The 19839-nt window shown below is 40.2% G+C and overlaps 1 protein-coding gene across 1 annotated transcript; it reads right to left on the reverse strand.

The window, feature by feature from the left end:
• Positions 1-523: 523 nt before the first annotated feature.
• Positions 524-18727, reverse strand: jak3 (Janus kinase 3 (a protein tyrosine kinase, leukocyte)). Its single transcript, XM_049588729.1, has 24 exons — positions 18393-18727; positions 15895-16101; positions 15614-15731; positions 15350-15467; positions 14735-14880; positions 14331-14634; positions 14000-14119; positions 13701-13858; positions 13503-13614; positions 12929-13109; positions 11974-12098; positions 11666-11797; positions 11458-11545; positions 10915-11039; positions 10636-10774; positions 9614-9765; positions 9207-9357; positions 8760-8887; positions 8316-8505; positions 5557-5681; positions 5244-5416; positions 4918-5035; positions 4682-4795; positions 524-2872 (listed from the first exon to the last, which is right to left on the reverse strand). Exons 2-24 carry the CDS (start codon positions 16091-16093, stop codon positions 2753-2755), a joined length of 3336 nt encoding a protein of 1111 aa, XP_049444686.1. The 5' UTR covers positions 16094-16101; positions 18393-18727; the 3' UTR covers positions 524-2752.
• Between the last annotated feature and the right edge of the window lie 1112 nt (positions 18728-19839).

A 19839-nucleotide genomic window follows, 5' to 3' on the forward strand; every position in this document is an offset into this window, starting at 1 on the left:
GATGTGCCACCTTTACCTTTACCTTCACACCTCTGAAAATGGGAGCAAAAACAAAAGTGCTGCGTTTAAATTAGAAGTGGAGTGAACAACTGTGTAATAGTAGTTTCCAAAGGGAGCATAGAAATGGGGAGCCATCTTGTGGACAAATATATAACTGCAGGACTAAATGAGGACGGAGCGAATTGAAGTCATGCTGCATGTGTCATCTCTAATTTCTTCCTAATAGAATCAAATTCACTCTCATCTGAAATGTTTCATTTAGAGCAAACAGATTTCAAAGTGTGAAGAGGCTTTGTTGTGAAGAAGCAGCAGCGTCCTCTGCTGTTCATAAAGAGAAATGAAAAACTTACATGCTATGGACAAAATTGCACACAAATGATCATGCTGATGATGGTCCACATCTATAAAGATCCTTTTCATTCCAACTATTTCCGCTTTAGGCCATACCACCTTGAATACGCCCATACGTTATTGAAATTTCTTAGGATTCAAGAACTTTAAGTATGTATTCACTCATTTTCTTCAGCCATTTATTTTAGATGCGTCAGTGCTTCAGGCATTACACAGAACTCAGTGCTGTCACTAAGTATTTACAAAGACGGTGCTACAGAATTGTTTTATTTGAAACACAGTAAAGGATGTAAATAAAGCACAGAATACAATCTTCATTATCTTTACTACAATACTACAGTACCACAATATAAATGCAAAAAAATCTTTTTCTCCATACATTTTCATAAAAGAAATTTAAAAAAAAAAAAAATAGTGGTTCCAAACTGGTGGTTTGTGGTCCAAAAGTAGGTCATGGGTCCATTCTTGACAGAGACAGAAAACAAGCTTGAGGACAAGGCCAAACGCAAGCATGACACTGAATGTATCAAACCATGCATACCTTGAACAAATGACCAACTAATGTCCTAAACCACTGCTACAGACCCGTTCAGGCCATGCTGTTTTACATACATATACACAATATGATTACAAAGCACAAGATATCGAGTCAGTAATTTCAACACACAGAGAAAATATTTAACTAGCTAGCTTTAAAACAGAGCTGGTTTTATTTGCCTGTCGGCCGAGCTCCTCACCTTTGCTACTTTCAGCTTCTTCCTGTCATACCTGATGTGGTTGAAACTTGGCCACACCAATTTCACAATAACTATAGGATGCATGTCAGTAAGTAAATTGTTGCTGCTTGATTCCATTTAAGGAACGTGTTGTGCTTAAATATCTTATATTTACTGGTGAAAATAACAATGTCATCTTACTATCTTACTATATAGTAACAAAAACTCTGTCTGTAGGTGTGTCTGTGTGTCTGTCTGTGTGTGTGTCTGTTCCACATTTTTCTCCTCACTGACTTGGTCAATCCATGTGAAATTTGGCACAGTGGTAGAGGGTCATGGGAGGATGCAAATGAAGCAATATTATATCAATTGGCCAAAGGGGGCGCTATAGCAACCGACTGAAATTGCAAACTTTGAATGGGCATATCTCATGCCCCATATGTTGTAGAGACATGAAACTTTGCACAGAGATGCCTCTCCTCATGAGGAACAAATTTGCCGCAAGAACCCATAACTTCCGGTGATACAGATTTTCCGCCATTTTGAATTTTTTGAAAAACACTTAAAATCGATCTCTTCCTAGGAAGTTTGACCGATCTGCATGAAACTTGGTGAACATAATCTAGGGAGCAATATCTAAAGTTCCCTCTTGGCAAAAGTTGGAAAACTTACTAAAACTGAGCTTCTATAAGGCAATGAATATTGCGGAGGGCGTGGCTCATCACATAAAGGTGTATAACATCTCAAGGGTTCCACCGATCACCACGCAACTTTGTAGGCATATGACCCCACATAATCTATCTAAGGAGACCCCTCCATTATTGACCCGATCAAACAAAATGGGGGTGCTAGAGAGCTAATTTCTTATCTAGGCCTAACCGCCATATTGATTTTTACTAAACTTGGTAGATATGTAGAACAGGACGCCTCAAGGTGACTGGAGAAATTTAACTCTAATTGGCAATTGGGTGGCGCTATAACAACAGAAAAATGCTTAAAAACAACTAAAATGTGACCGATTGCTGTGGCTCCCCCTGTGGCCGAATGTTGTTGTTTTTTTTTCTAATTTTTGGTATGACTAAGTCATGGTATGGTATGCTGTACATAATCATGGAAACTGTCAGTGTGTCATTCTGTCAGTCAGTCATTCTGTCTGTCCCACGTTTTTCTACTCACTGACTGGTCAGTCTATGTGAAACTGCACATAGGCATTGAGGATTGGCATAGGTAGAAGGTGACAAAGCTACCAATAGGTATGGACTAGTAATTCTTGATTCTGAAAATCTGTGAGCCTTGTGTATGAACATAGTACAGTTTTATGAATATAATATTGATTTGACTGTAAGAAAACATGATGAAATTAACAACACAAATATTTCGCATCAAAATTATTCATACAGGCAGTGATTGCATTGTCATTGTCCTGATGTTTCCTGATGTGAAAGTTTCATGATAAAAATAAGTTAGAAAGAAATGCCCCTGGTGTGTAAAGGCTTTTAAGTATGATATGGCGGAGTTTTTATTATTAGAGCTGTATTGCTGTGAAATATAACTGCTTATATTGTATGTCCCATGTGTACTGAAGAACTAAAGATACATCCATCTGATCTTGTGTTTATAGTCCATGCGACTGAGCTTATGGTCCTCCCTCTGCTCACTTGTGAATGCATCTTTACACATTACAATCAGCCTTTAGGGTACTCTCTCTCGTCCTGCATTATAGTTTCAATTTGGTTTCCCAGGTCGGTGAAGCATGGCCGCTCCTCGAAGTTGTACGCCCAGCACTGCATCATCAAACTGTACACCTGGTGTTACAATGATAAAAATATAATAATCAACAGAACACAGCAAAGTTGATATTTTCATGTTATTGTGTGAGAGTTGCAGTGACTAGTTTGGTGAGATGAAGGTCAAATAAGATGTTTAAAACATGTATAACCGTAGCTGAGAAAGTAGTCAGGTCCTTTCAGAATCAACAGCAGATGGTGGAATAAAAAGACAAGAGATAAAATCTTTGTAAACGCAGAACAAAGGACTGTTTTGGGACGTGTTTGTCACAGCCTCTGCTGCTCCTCTGCCTCCTAGCCAGGAGCTTCCCCCTCCCCTCTCCCTCTCCCTCTGATTGTAGGAGTGGAATCTGGTGTGCAGGCGTCATACATCTGCTCCATTTACCTCTGCTCTCTAAAACCCCTCTGTCAGCTCCTTCAGTCCAGCTCCCCTGCCTCAGACTTCAGCCACCCCTTTACTCCTCCACTCATTTATCTATAAATAAATTACCTTCTTGATCCTGCTCCAGTCTGTCTCTGTCCGCATTTGGACTCACTGGACTAGTTTTTTAACAGTATCATGTGGGGTATTAATTTTGATGGACACTTACATTGTCACTGATGACAAAATGTAGCTGTGTGGATAATTCACAATTGGAATACTTAATTTAATTGACCTATGGCTAAGCCACGCCTCCCTCCACTCACTCAGACAAACTATCAACATTCACTGACTGGTCGCTTTGGCAGGTGTCACAGTACACGGCATTTCGCAGGAGGCAATTGATGATTTTTGGGGACATAACGATCAGATGTCATTGAGAAGTAACCAAAAGGGCCTAAACTACACATTGGAGGGATATAGTCATCATTTTATTGTTGAGAAGGTCGATGAAAAGCTTAAATTACAAGCCAAAATTTACAGGTCACAGTGTACGCTGGTGAACCGCATCTCGTTGCCATCACCATCAAAGACAACAAGCTAAAGTGCCACTGAAGTTAAGGTTTTTGGCTCAGAATATGAGAAAAGGATAACGGCCTTTTTAACATCTTTACCAAGAGTGTCTTTTCATTAGTTTGGTGCTACAGTATTTACACTCAATCATTCAGCATAACGTTTGCCTTTGCGTTTAACCTTTGTTATCTCTGCGATTACAGATAAGTAAATGAAGCTAAGCTCCAGAAGTTAACATTAGCTTAACTAGAGCCCTATGGACAACAGCTAACAATGATGTACGATCACGAAAGTACAAAACTAGAACAAAATAGGCTAATGATCTCCCAGCAAACAAGGTGACATGATGAACAACACAGCTAGGAGCTAACGTTAGGCTAACGTTAGGCTAACTTTAGCTAGAGATGTTAAAGATAACTTTATATTTCTTTCCAGCAAAGTGACGATATGTTGCCTCAAACACAATGTTGACTTACCTTAAAACAGATGTAGGCATCATTGTTAATCTTATTCACGTTGAGTTGATGTCGTGGTCTAACGTTACCACAAAACTTTATCCAAAGGAGACACTTTTCTCGGTTGAGATGTGGTTTATGAAAGGGTAAAAAATACACCCCATCACCCAGCCTCTCAGGATACCTTGTGTTGATCAAACGTTTGATCATTTTTAAACTTCAAATCTCAGAAAAAGCTCATAAAACCGAACAAAACTGACTTTCTGTAATGCATTTCAATGAACATCCATGCAGAGAATGTCCGAGTGTATGGGAATGGCTATACACACTCATCACGTTTGAGGGCGGGAGTTAGCTATAGGTCAATTGTAATGAAGACAAAACTCCTCCAAAAAGGCAACTGTGTTTCAACCATTGAACCATATGGAGTGGACATACCTTGTGTGGGCAGTTTGGAGGTGCCGGCAACCTCCAGTTATTCTTTAGAATATTTGCCAGATGCATTGCAATGGACGGACTCTGCACATGGTGTCCGACATCCTGCATGCATAGCTAGAAAGGTAACATTGCAGAAAAAATTAAAAATTGGGGGGGCACCACAATGGTGTCATCATTTAAAGATTTTGAAACATGGTCCAGGCATGAATCAATGTATCGATGGTAAACCTTCTTACCCTTTTTGGGTTGGCGTTTGTGTCACAGTAGGAGAAGAGCTCATGAAGAACAACTCCAAAACTCCACACATCTGACTTGTGGGAGAATTTGAACTCATTGATGGACTCTGGGGCATACCTGCATCAGATGAGCAGTGTGTGGTCAGGTGGAAAATTCAATATAAGGCTAGAGTGAGCAGCCGATTAGCTTAGCTTAGTGCAGAGACTAGAAACAGAGGGAAAAAGCTAGCAAAGTTTTGCAGTGTCTGATTCAAACAAACACCTCAGACCGTTATACGTTTCTGCTTTAACACTTTGGATTAAAGGGAAAACATGAATAAAGCTACCAGAAAATGGGGCTCTCTCCAGGCTGTGTGACTCTGTAGTACTCCTTGTCAGTAGGAATGATCTTGGTCAGCCCAAAGTCGGCAATTTTCACCAGCGACTCACTGGCCACAAGGATATTTCTGGCTGCGAGGTCTCGGTGCACGTAACGCAGGGTCTGCAGGTACTCCATCCCCTGAAAAATTAAAAGCAGTGTTGCAAGATTTTGTTAACCAATAATTAAAACACAGTCCATTCAACTGTATAACTTAATATTAAATTTTTTGATGACAACCATTTTCAGATGTTGAGCTGATACGCATATCTAACTCTTACTTTACAGATCTGAGAGGCAAAGAGCAGCAACCGCCTGGTGTTGACATTATGTCGGTGACTGTCCAAGTAGCCTATAAGGCTGCCGTGGGGCAGGTACTCCATCACCAAACTCATAGTGAGACGACCTGTGAAGGAAAAGATTACATTTTAAAAACATTGAGTAGAAAAAAAACAACCTCCAAAGTCAGACACTCCCAGTCATCTCTTGTGTTTGTACAAGGAACATGACAAAGAGCCCAAGGTACTGACCTGGCCTCCAAATTCCCTAGTTCTCAATTCGACTGAGCATCTGTGGGACATGCCAATACCTCAGATGTACCACCCATCTACGGTGGGGCCTCTACGGATTGGACATAGCTCTGACATGTCAAGGTATGGACAAGGGAAGTCTGGGGATGCCCCTAGGTGTCTGGTAGCAGGGTCTTCACGGCAGATCCATTGAGTCCTGTGGGTTGTGAGATAGTGTACCAGCATGTCCCAAGGATGCTCAATTGGATTTGGATCTGGGGAATTTGGAGGCCAGGTCAAGGTCTTAAGCTCTTTGTCATGTTCTTTGGGCCATTCCTGATCAGTTTTTGCAGTGTGGCATTACACGTTGTCCTGCTGGGGGGCTACTGCCATTGGGGAGTGCTGTTGCCATGAGGGGGTTTGCTTGATCCACAGTGGTGTTTGGGTGGGTGGTGCGTGTCAGGTGGCATCCGCATGAATGCTGGAGTTTCCCAGCAGAACATTGCATTGTAACAAGATGATCAATGTTGTTTACTTCACCTGTCAGTGGTTTTAATGTTTTGGCTGATGGGTGTACATACACTTAAGGAAGTTTACCCAACAGCTGTTTAGTTATGACATTTTGTTGATTCATCAGTTCTGAAATGGTGCTCTATGTAATAACCCCAAAGTTCCCCCAACTAGATCTGTAGATTTATTTAAATGAATTAGGAGATTTCAGAGTATTCATATAATATTTGTAGCATTGGTGGCAAATGTCTAAAAAGCATTTCTAATTAAACACCCAACTACTATACATTGGCGCCCCCAGAAATTTTTCTTATGGCTGGCCAGGTGGGGCTGTGACACCGCCACAAAGGCGAGGGGAGAGACATGTACAGGATTGTTGGAGGGTTTTTAAAATAGAATAGCCTTTGAATATACTCTCAGTGTGTCTATCTTGTTGCCACCTGTGGGTTAACTGGGTTCAGGTGTGCTGCTGCACACAGGTGAAGGGGCATGGCTATTGGAGAACCAAGGAGCAGGGAATTATTTGTGGAGGGTTTTTTTGATTTTGTTGGCGAAAGAGGAAAGCAAAACAGTGATGGAGACTAGACAGCCTGCCTTGGAAGGAAAATAAACCTCAGTGGGCTCTTGCTTTTGGTGATTTCTCAACCTGGTGTGTGTGGAGGACCATTAAGGAACTGAGCCAACTACCTACCTTTTTTTGGGGGGATATTTTTCTCTTTTTTTGGGCAATGACCTGGTTTTTCCTGGTTCCTGTTTTTTCATTTTAAATAGTGGGCATTGGACATTTCTTCCTCACTGGGATTATCTTAAGTTAATCAAAGGAAATAAGTATTAAAGTGCACAGTCTTCCGATAACTTTGGTTTAAAAACAAATTCTCCCGTATTTTTACTTGGGGAGGGGAATAATATACGAATAAATCAAGTTTGAGTTGCTGATTGTTACAGAGCAACTGAAAATCTTAGGGTGGTACACCAAAACCAAAAGCCATAACTTAAGTTGAGGAACTCAATTATGCTGTTGCAGTTAAAATTATATGTAAATGTTAAAATGTCAGTATGAGAGTTAAGAAATCATATACTGATATACTTTGGTTTCTTATTTTACAGTTAGTGTTACTAATAATTTGATGTGCATAGACTAATAATAACATTTTGAGTTCCACAATTATCCTATTATGTATCTGTACACATGTTAGGCTATATATTGTTCTTCTAACAGACTAGTTGTCCTTTTCCGTAGAGGAGCTGTGTACGACATTCAGAGCTTCAGAGTCTAAGCTGAAATTGTCTGCACATGGCTCTCAACATGGAGGTGGCTGAGCTGGCTCGCAGCTAACAGTGCTAACAGCATAAACAGTGCTGACAAAGATAATGGTGTTAACCAAGGGGGGACCAAAAGTTCGGCACTACACTTCAGCGACAACAGCATCCGGACATCAGTGGTAACTGCCTGTTTGAGTGCAGTGCGGAGTGGTGGCAGTCAGCAAGCCAGTGGGATAGCCTACACACACATGCACTAACTAGCATAACAATGAACAGAGAAGCTCTGATTAGACACGCACAGAGGTACCATGACTTCAATCTCTGTCCAGGATGCCATTACTCCACCATATCTGTGCATAGCAAATTTTTGTTTGCTGCCATTTTAAAGCTTTGACTGTCATATACGGGTCCTTTTCAAAAACAGATGTACAGTTTTAATTTGAAGGTGTGCATCGGCTGTAAGGAACAAACTGGAAACAAGCGCAATTAAGTTTAAAAACACCTTCAATTATTTCTGTGAGGGGGAGCCAGTGGGAGGAGGGTACGATTCTATCAGTATGTGCATGCCACCCCTTGGCAACGCCACTGCTAGTAAACAAAAGTGTGTGAGGAACAAACAGTTATACCTAATGTCTCTATACCTAATTATTTGATTTTAAAGGGGAATTTAAAATCTAAGCACACCAACAATTTTGTTTTCTTACTGAAGTTGATCATTTTATCATGTGCTGTTTATCATGTTTGTAGTGAGTTGTTACCTGGGCTGTAGCAGACTCCTCTGTATTTAACGATGTAGTCACAGTGAAGAACACTGAGGGTGTTGACCTCCTTCTTGAAGTCCTCCAGGGTCGACTGCTTGTTGGGCTGCAGCTTCTTCACAGCAACCTGCTCACCAGTGTTATCACCCAGGGGGTCATAACGGCAAAGTTCAACACTGCCAAAGTTTCCCTGGAAATATTTTGAGTCAGTCAGTTGTCGTTCACGTCTAAAAAGTTTGATTTTGTCCATCAAATACAATCTCTTGGACACAACTGCTATACGTCATAGGCATGCAGACAATGGCTTGATGTACTATCTTGGACAAGACTCATCAGATCTTCCCAAAACACAAGCTCATGATCATTAAAGTGCACTGACTGGTCCAAAGGGGTCTGCATTATAGATACTGTGCGACTGTGGTTGTCCTGCAGCTGCAAACTTACTTTCCCCAGGGGGGAGATGTAGCGTAGGTGTCTCTCTTCAAACAATGTCTGGTCATGCTGAGCAGGGCTGAGGGCTTTCCACACAGGGCTCTGTGTGACAGGCTCAGTGGCGTGAAGTATCACATAGTCTGCCATGAAATGCAAAAACATATCAGTATTTTTATTTTTTCAACAGAGTCAGTTTAAAATTCAGAAAAGTTAACCTGACATTTTTTTGAGATATATGGCTAAAGGTCCATTGTGTAGGATTTAGAGGCATGAAGTGGTGAGGTTGCAGAGCTGAAACTTCTCCTTGTGTGCCAAATTGCATAGAACTATGGGGGGCAATGCAAAAACACAAATGGCCTTATCTAGAACCGGTGTTTGGGTAGTTCAGACTGGATGCTACACACTGGACCTGTGATACTGGCCATATTAATTATCAGCTAAGTATTGATGCATGATTACCTGAAGTGATCAGACTGTTGAGTTGACGGATGATACTGCGACAGGAAGGTCTGAAGTCTGCCTGGTAGTCCATACACTGACTGATCAGATCAGCAAGCTCTGTCCACTGGGAGGGAGGCAGCTGCTGGAAGGTCTTATAAAACTGCCGCTTCTACATTAAACACATCATAAGCTCAAATCATCCACTCCATGTTCAGTCTGTTTGCCCAAAAGCCTTGACAGTAAACTGCGTGTTTGCAATTATGATCTTTCCTTCAGATCCCATAAGCACTTAAGACCTTAAATGCATTTTCCTTAACTATAGTAGTACTTAAAGTCACTTGGACTCACAAGCAGCCCATTTGATGAAATGCTTTGACAACCTGTCATTCTAATAACAGTTTGTTTAACTTAAGAAGTGGGAGTACCTCGTCCAATTCCCAGCCTCGTAGCGGAGCGTTTCCACCATTGAAGATTTCCCACACGGTGGCACCAAAGCTCCACTTATCACACTCCAGAGTCAGGTTGTCTGGGGCCTCCAGCACCTCAGGGGCCACCCAGGGGATCCTGTCCAGGATCACTTAACAAGGAGACACATAAATATATACTTACACACATGAAAAATGCACAAAAGAGTAGATATAATATTCTAAATGTACTTGGCTGATACAAATGTAATTTTGTTATGTTGTAAAGTCTTTCCAGCTGGCCACTGCCATCTTTCAATGTTGATATTTGGCCGAATTTAGGTCGTGACACCAGGGTCCAAAATTCAATTTCAGGACAATGTCTAATGCCACCATCAGCTGATGTTGAATTAGATTGATGATGACAGATGACGCTGATATTTTGATGGATTTCATTTGGGTTGTTATGTAACCAAAATCCAACATATTTCAAATGTTTAATGGCAATATCATCTTGATGTAGAATACAGATATTTAGTCTTAACTACACTTTCAGTTGATTCAATTTCCTTCATCCTTCTGACTGTCATGCACACGTAGTCCATTTCATTGCTATTCAGTTGCGCTGAAATGGTTAATAGCTTTGGTCCCGGCTCACTTCCTTTCAGCTACTGCATTTATGGACATTTCAACAGGAAATGCACTTGCACCCATTTAGAACGTTTATGTTGTCAAGTTTAAAATGGTCTATATGTGCTTTGAATTGACGTGATGATGTCGGACAAGGTTACAGGAAAGGACGGCCGGGAAGATACCCGCAAACCGATGCAACTGGCCTGGTCAGCCACAAAAAGGCTGAGATCAATGCAAAAAAGACCCAATTTATTTCAGATATCCGTGGATATCTTCTCTGCTGTCCTTACTTGTGTATTGTACGGATGCACATAAGACAAACTTTTTTGTTACCCCTAGTAGGCGCAGTTTCACAACTGCCCTAAGACTCCGGACATGGTTACAGGGATATTGCAAAACCCTCGATTTACCATCCATGCCCAGTATGGCCACGCTGATGCCTGGGTCACTCAGCTTGATAAAGGGAGAGCTACCCTGTGATGGGTCACCCTCTCTGGCCAGCAGCAGATTTTTGGCGCAGATATTTCCATGAACGATGTTCTTTTCTTCCTGCAAGACAGTTGCATGATAATGGTGACTCATTATAATGTGCTGCATTGGACAGCTTTTAACCACTCCTGCTCTGTGTTTCTGTCACTACTTTTTGTAGGATCTAGTAGTAATGCTCTACACCAGAAAGCTGATCTTACCAGAAAGTTGAGCGCAGACGCGAGCTGTTTGGCTACGTCAAGTTTCCAGCTCACTGACACAGATCTGCCTCTCTTCAAGTAAAGGTCGAGGGCCCCGTACTCAACAAACTCCTGCACCATGATATCTGTAAGCACACAGCAAGGTTTATTTCTACAGCTGTACTTCAAAACTTGTCATGCTCACCCGCAGAGAAGGGACTGAGTCTGGGTCATATGAGGACTCCATGTGAAGATAGTTATTCGGCTCAATATGAAGAGAGTGATTTAATATTTTCATTAATTCATTTACTGGTTCACAAGTAACTTTGTTGTTTGCAGATGCACACAATTTTGCAGAAACAGAGTCTTTAAATGCTCCCAATCTGAACCAAAATTAACCCAATACAATCTGATTTTAATTTCCTTCTGTACCAATTCCTGCACATTATTCACAGAACATAAACACATCTAGAAAACATAAAGCAGTCAACCAAAAAACGATCATCACACTGTGGCAAAATAATAGATAGTCTACAAGTTGGTTACAGTTTGGTTTGAACTTACTTTTTACTCCATGAACACTGACACCATAAACAAGGAGGAGGTGTTTATATGAAATTTGACTCATTAAGCTGGCAGCTTCAAAGAAGGACTGGGAAGGAAAACACAAAAAAAACAGAATGTATATCATGTTTAAATGAACGTGTTAGATCCGCGAGTAATCCTCAAAAATATAAAATGTTTCAGTGCATTTTAATCTGAAGAAACCCACCTCCCAGCAGTTTTTGTGAACAGCATCGAGCTCTTTCAGGAAAACATCCGTCACGTGTTTCTCCCCATCACGAATGTCCGTTTTGTAGCCTTTAAAGATCCGAGTGAAGGATCCCTGTCCAAGGCTTTCACCCTAAAAGAAAAAAAACACATAGAGAAACTAAGTTTCCTCCATCATATACAACATTCTATCCTCAAAGTATCTTTCACATTAGCTTGACTACAGTATCATAATAGAGGTCGTAGTGCCAACATTTGTCACAAAATAGTAGCTGTAATGGTGGTAAGATTGAAGAGTCCCACACTCACCCATTTCAGGTCTTCATATTTGATCATGTGAAACTGGATATGGCTGAATTTGCTCCTTTCGGGTGTTGGGGATCCTTGAGCTTCTACAGAGCTGCCGTTGCGTATAATGATCAGATTTGTGAGCTCTGTAGAAATGGCAGAAAACATGTTTCTTTATATGAAGGCTGCAAATATGAATGGGCATATCTCAGTTAAAGCAAGCAATGAGATGTGAAGTTGATAAATGATCACTAAAGGGTGATAATGAATACATTTACATGTTGGCCTATTGGAACAGTGTGCTGGTTTCTTTCGAAATAACACAGCCAAAATATACTTGGTTTTCTGAAAACATGGATACAGCACATGGCTATATCCAGGACACAATGTCTGAATGCACAAAAAAATGTAAATGGAATTCAAAAATATCTCATCTGGCACACTAGTGTGGATGTAAACATACTTAAAGCTGGGATAGTCAGTTTTTTTGAGCATACCAGAATTTGAAAATACACCAGTCATACAGTTTTAAAGGGTTTTATTGCTTTTATTGTCAGAATTTAGACTCTCTTTTTGATAAGTCCGTCTTCCTTTTTTGGGTTGCTTTGCAGTATAAGTTGTTGCCAATGCTGGAATAGAAACTTTTTTTGGCAGGATTTTCTGCCATTGAATCAGACTTTCACCACTAATTAGACAAAGTCTCTGCTGCCCACCCCGCCCTCAAAGTTCTCTTAAAATGTCTGTGTAAGAAAATAACAAAGAATCTGTGCTGTGTTGAGATACAGTACAGTACAGTACATATGTATAATCACATAACCACATTTTAAGACTATTAACGACTACATATGTACATAGATGAGAATGAAATAAGGAGAAAATTAGGGCTAACACTTACTAACAAAGCTACAGATTCACTCTTATATATGCACCATATATATATGGTAATATCATCATATCCATGGCTTGGGAAACACACCTTTGGGTTGGGGTGGACAGCAGCGGCCCAACTTGACCGGTACTTCAGCCAGTAGCAGCTTGTTGTGTTGGTAATAGCTCGTGAGCTTTTTTAAGCTGGAAAATGATTTCTGGACACCAGGAAGACTGTAGTCCTCATTCTCAATGATGAGACAGTCCTTATAGTCAAGTCCAAGTGGAGTCTGCATAGATATAAATGTCAGATCAAAGCTTCACAACACTGAATGTTTGAGTCTTCAGTAGAGTTCAGAGAAAGTTGAAAAGTGCAAAAGTTATAAGTTTATTTCTGTTTAGAAATAAGTGCATCGTCTGCATAGAGGTAAACTTTTATGATTGTGGTGAGACCTGCCATTTCTAGAAACGGTGCTCGCAATAACAATCTTTTCAAATTCACATTTTTGCAACTCTGTTAAGTTTGTGACAAACTGAATACATGTTTGTTCATTAGGTCCATAAGGTACATAACAATGTGCACAGACATAGCTAGTAAATTATTCCTCACAATAAATTCATGTAGTTAGTCTAAGTCAATATTTTTCTATAATCTCTTATGTTTCTTCCACAGGAACGTTTACCTGAACACAAACAGTGAGGAAGAAGCTGTTGTAGTTCTTGGGACTCTGCCGGAGAAGGAACGTGCCGCCTTTAAATCCTGACTTTTTCAGCTTACTGACTGCAAACTCTGATCTGATCAAACAAGATATGAAGGTAATATCTAAAACAGTTGGATGTGAATGATGATATTGGATTCAGTATTCATCAAAATGACTCACGTGATTGGGCCGTGACAGTGATTTTTGATCCCCTCCAGAAGACTTGGAGGAGCAATGTCTTGACAGAAGTAGTGGCTCGAGTCAGTGGTCAGTCTGAAGTAGCCATCAACAAGAGAAACAAATGAAACGGCTTCCTTGAGAGTCTGGAAGTTGGCTACCTGTCATGTAAATCAAGAATAAAAAGATTTAATAGATCCTTTGCATCAAATCAAAACAGTACAATCTGACAAAGTTAATAATGTTTTGAATTAATGGACATTAATGACTGGGAAGTGTTAACTGTAGAATATAACCCTTACCAAGCATCTGTCATCTTTACGGGTTATTGTCACCATCCTGCAGTCTTGGGGGACCTGCTCATGGCATACCCTCTTTATACTGATGTCGATGATTTCTTTGAAGTCACAGAAGGTTTGCCACTCCCAAAAAAGAAAAAGAATATGAGTATGGCCACTGAAGCATGAAGGGTTACATTTTGCATATGGACACTAAATTGTGAAACAGCCCAGTGCAGTTTGACTGGCAGATTCTTGTTGAAAGGGGGTAGTTTGCATATCATTTGCTGAGGTGAAAGACTCATTGACCACTGTGCGTCATTCCTATCCAAACTTAAACTGAACATGTTCTTACCAGGGCACCATCATGTTGACAACTCCTGCTGGTTTCAATTCCATTTTCCCCGGTGACCCGCACAAGAGAGAAAGCTGACTTCGATTGGGAGGAAGATGGATTCACTTGGAAGGTTTCACTTCCCAGAGAAGGCTCGATACCTGCCAGTTCAATCAGGTACTTGAGCTTCAAGCTGCACTCATCCACTGAGCAGTTGCCAAGCTTCTTTAAGAAACGCTTGAGGGTGTTTCGTATTCGATAACGATCGAGGCGGTTTCGTCTCTGGATGTCGTGGCGATGTGACTTAGGAAGGCACGATTTGTAGCTGAAAGAAGAAGAGTATAAAATTTGTTGTTATGACTGCAAACTTTAAGACTGGTAAAGCCCAATTTTGGCAAAACAAACATTATCCAAATTTAAAGTACCTGACAGTCTTGCAGAGCTCTCTTACACTCTGATTGCGCTCTTTAGCCATCCTCCACAAGTCCAGCACTGCAAGGCCGAGGCATTCCTCCTGGGCACTCAAAGGTGGACACACTCCTGCCTCACTGGCGATAAAGTCGCTTCGCAACTATGTACCAAAGAAATCAATGATTGACATGGTCTTTAGTATATGGACAATACATATAAATATTTATGACATTTCTCTGTTTTACACTTCAATTCAAAATATGCATTTTTTATGCTTTATTGTATACATTTTGAGATGCTGAAAATGTTGGCTGAGAAGGATAACTATGTGGCAATGAGTCATTAAAAGAACATCAGACGTATTGTACTTCTCCCTTAACTTGATCATTCTCTCTTTTGTATAGCATGTCAGGAGGATGTCCTACACATTACACCAGCGTAATGTGTAGGACATTGTGGATAAATATGAACAAATTGAAGAATACTTTAAGAGTATTGGTAATTATATCCAAAAATCTCAAAATACTGATAAAAACATCAGTTATACTACATTAGAATGAAATGCACAATTAATGGCTATATCGTAGTGATTCAGTATATTATATTTTAGAAAATGTTTTACACTTTACCTGGGCAAAGACGTAGTCAATGACACTGTAGTCAAGCACTGGACTTATTCTGCCTCTGGTCAGACTGTAGCGGTATGATGTTCTTGGTCCCTGTCCAAACCAGTTTCCAAAGAAAAACCTGCGCGTGGAAAATTAATCCATCATTCATAATAGCACGACATTATTACCGAGTACAGAGAACAAAATTGTTCATTCATGGACTTCCAAAAAACATAGTGTAATATACAATACTTTCCAAAGTTAATGAGTGAGTCTTTCACCTACCTGACTCTAAAGTGGACTTGTAAGTTTTCGTCTGTGTTGAACATGTGTGACGGAGGATACCACAACGAGAGATCGGCAGATGCCAAACCAAAAAGATTTTGGTACACTGGTAAGATTCCTGGAGTAAGAGATTACATACATCATCATGGTGATGCTATCATGACTTCCCCTGAAATTAGCTTTTTGCACACTTGTAAGACTAAATACAAGAGAAGAAAAACATTCGAGCACAAAATACATAAAGTGTTGTGAAGCCTTCAGCCTTGCCAGTGAAGTCTTACCACATTTTTTGCCGGCTTGGATGCAGACATTTTCAGCAGATATTTGGCCAGATGAAATATGTATTGTTGTTGCGTCCTTTGTGGCTGGGAAGAAGTAGAGGTGTACTTGTAAACTGGAACCAGTGCTCGAACTGGACCTCTGGCTGCCTCCCCGGTCTCTGATCACCAGCGGGACCGACTCCTCCTCACTGGTATCCATGTGTACTTCTGAGGGCAAAATCAGCAGACTTTTTATAATTATTATTTCTCATTGAGTGATACAGTTAGTGATTATTTAGTCAGCAGGTTGGGTGAGCTGATACAAATTCATGTGGTTTGTATGATTTGTTATTGAGAGAAGACAAAAAATGATTCACAGTCATATTATCCTCCCAAAACTTTATGGGAAACCCTTCCATTGCTTCCCATTCATAGAGCTAAGACTGAAACTCAAACTGTTAGTGTTATGGGATGTGTCATAGAGTCTGTGCCTGCGTCATGGCTGACTGGATCACAAGTGGACAGTCATATGTCTGTCTGTTAACACCTATGCATCTGGCTTCCCTACTCTTTACTCAAATAAACACAGGAATCATTCCTGTTTGCAAAGAACAAATGTGCTGTTGTTTTTAACTGGTAGAAAGTTTGTATATGCACACTTAAAAGCTTTAGTTATCTAAAATAAGTAAAATTTTATTTAATCGTTGCGCTGCATGTGATGTGGCCCAGGACACGTTAGTGCTCACACTGACAGAATGTGGCCATATGCAGCCCAGACCACCACAATGCATCTTGGTGGCTGTTTACACTTATATTTAGTCCACTTGTGATCAGATCACCCCAGACACGTGTTAATACCACATATAGACAGGCTCATAATGTAATGGACGTCACTTATTTGTATATTAATATTTATTTACTCATGTGTGGAAAATTTCCACCATGACTGAGAGTGATGCTTTTAAATGTCAGATGTAGATTTGTGGGAATTCCCGTTGTATCAGATGAAACTGCTCACCATGTTCTGCTGTAGCTATATCACGAACACAGTATGTTAAAATACTCTTTAATAAAATATAATGAGGTTCCACATTTCTATGATTAGTTTGTTTACTTTGATAACACTACACATCATTACTTTCATTTGGCAGCTGATCAATAAACAAACCTTATATAAGAGCCACTGACAGCAGAAAAACAGAAGCATATTCGGTATTGCTATATTTGGTGAGTCTGCCCACAGATAGTTTGTGGATTATTTGTAACATTTGGAAAAGCGTATTCACTGAGATTGATCAACTAAACAATCAATAAAACAACTGAATTGCTGAAACTCGGCCACTAAGTTGTTAAAATGTCACAAGTACCCTACAAACTCTCTCTAGACGGACTTCTTTAGACTAGTCTCCACAGTGTAGTGTGGGCCTTGTCGATATAAAATGAAAGTCTGACATCTCCTAACAAAGCAGAGCAGCTTTATACTCACAGATTCTAGAGCTAAAGATCAATATTATACGTAATTCAAGGTATTGGTTTGTGTTACCTTTTCATGTGTCCGTCAAGTCCTTATTTCGATGAATAGTTCTTGTAAACTAGGTCTATGTGTGTGTGTGTGTGTGTGTGTGGGTATGTGTGTGTGTGTTGGCAGGAAGTTGTATAGGATTTCCTCATTTAGACAAGCAGATCAACTTCGTCAACTGTCAAACTGTTTTCATCCCACTGACTGAGCTGACGCAGTTACACTTACAAAAATTGAAAAATATGTCATTTTTCAGAGTCATTGGATTCAAAATGTCAGGTGCTGTATACATAATCATTACATCAATGTTAGTGCAACACTTTTTTGCACAAAAAATATTATGTCGGCTCAGAGGGTGGCTGTGCCTGTCCAAAACTTTAAATGCAAGATATGTCAACAACAGCTGATCAGATATTTATGGTTTATTAAATATCGTGGAGAACATTTAACATCAAGATATTCAACATTATGCATTCCTTTACTCACACAAACTATGGTCCATGATTTCTCAAAAAGGTCAAGAGCACATATTTATGATCCCCAGAGGAGGATTCTTCCAACTTTCAGCTATGCCATGAAATTTACTGACTGCATTTTTGTTTGTTTTGCCCAGATTTGGAATCATATTACCATCACCATGATGTCAAAGTATCAAATAAGTCATTCACTCATCATATTCAATAATGTTGTAATCTGAATTTACAGATTGCTATGAAATTTGCAAGGAGATTAATCTTATTTGATATGATTTGAATTTGACCCCCTGACCTTTCCTCAAACTCAACCCTCGGATTACAGAAAAGCAGAATCAACACCATCTTTTATAACTTTTACATTATGGGGTGTATTTAATATCACAGTCTCCGTGAGTTACCACAGTAAAGCTGTAGTCCTAAGTTTTGTTGTACATTCATGTAGAAGAACAGGTTGATTGAGAACAAAGTCTTTATTGGCACCCTGATGGAGAATTTGAGATGAAATCACAGTGCAAAACACTCACATCTTTCATGTCCAGGTGCTGAGTCCTAAAAAATATGTAGACTCTGTCAGGGGGGAGTGAACAAGGCAGGTCGTCACAATTGGCAAAAGCAACAAAGAAAAACTAATCGGCAGAAGTAGGGCAAATTTCTCTTCTATTACGCCACAAAAATCCCTAAAAAAATCTTAAATCCTGTCCACTGACTCTGAATCAACAAAAATCAGTAAAACTGTCACCAGCCCTGAGGAGTGATACTTTCAGCGGTCAGAGAGTGCTTTCACACAGGAAGACCTGTGGATGATTCTTCATAATTTAATGATCTAAGATTTGCGTTAAATGATAGTCTTTCTCTGGTAAAAGCAAATGCAGTTCAGAGCAGATATCAACTCATCTGACATTACAGGAAAGCGCTGACAACTGTGGTTTCCTTGTTCAGTACTCAGTGTTTTAGCAGTTTCCTGTTACAGCTGTTAGAAAACCACCTGGCCTAAACTGCAAACATTTTAATGTTTGGATTGCATGTTCCTGTAATTATTAATTTATACTGATTACATGTACTGATTTGGATACTTTTTGAAACCCTGAAAATATGTCACCATTGGAATCTACTTAAACTGAATGAATTCAAGTCGTCACATTTTCTCACTTGAAAATTTTACATCTGGGCCACATTCATACTAGCAGGTGTGATTTGGCCGAATGTTAACATGCTAACAGTGACTAGTGATGCATGTTAGCATGCAAACCTTTGCTAATTAGCATTAAACACAATCTACAGATGAGACTGATGGGAATGTTTTTAACCTTTAACCTTTCAGGTATTTAGCCTTAAACCTAAAAACTGGACAGACAACTTGATGGTACAGCAGGCATATGCAGAGATAGACCCCCAGGTGGTGCTCAGGCACCTGCTCTTTTGCCCTCCCTCCTCAACTTCACTTTTGGCAGCTGCATGCAAATCAAGCGCCCTGCAAAGCAGCATCATGTCTCCCTGACCTGTCTTCCTGGACAGCCAGGTAATGATAGAGTTTGCCCTAAGCCTCAGTATTGTTTGGTACTGCTGTGGACTTAAAGTACTATTAAAATATCTAACTCTTTGGGTTCACCAACTGCCCCATGCGAGCAGAGACAGAGGCTGATCTGACCCTTCACAAAGTCACACCCCCGGACACAAACTCGCCAATCATATTGTAGCATCGGGTCGGCTCAGACCAAGGTCTGACAACAACATAGCTGTGCTCCATTGACTCTAATGCAATTGTTTCAGACTTCCTTCATTTTAAGGCTGGTTTTGTGGATTTGGAGCGTTGTGCCTGGGGCATGTCGTGTATTAATGATACTCGTTACCTGGAGAGGTTGGAAAAAGATATACATATCTTCCCTGTTCCAAAACCAAAATCAGACCCTGCAAAGTGTAGGGTTAACTAGCTAGCTACTGAAGATATAGCCTACTGAATGTATACACATG

This window comes from Epinephelus fuscoguttatus, linkage group LG10, assembly GCF_011397635.1.
Source record: "Epinephelus fuscoguttatus linkage group LG10, E.fuscoguttatus.final_Chr_v1".
Lineage (NCBI taxonomy): Eukaryota > Metazoa > Chordata > Actinopteri > Perciformes > Serranidae > Epinephelus > Epinephelus fuscoguttatus.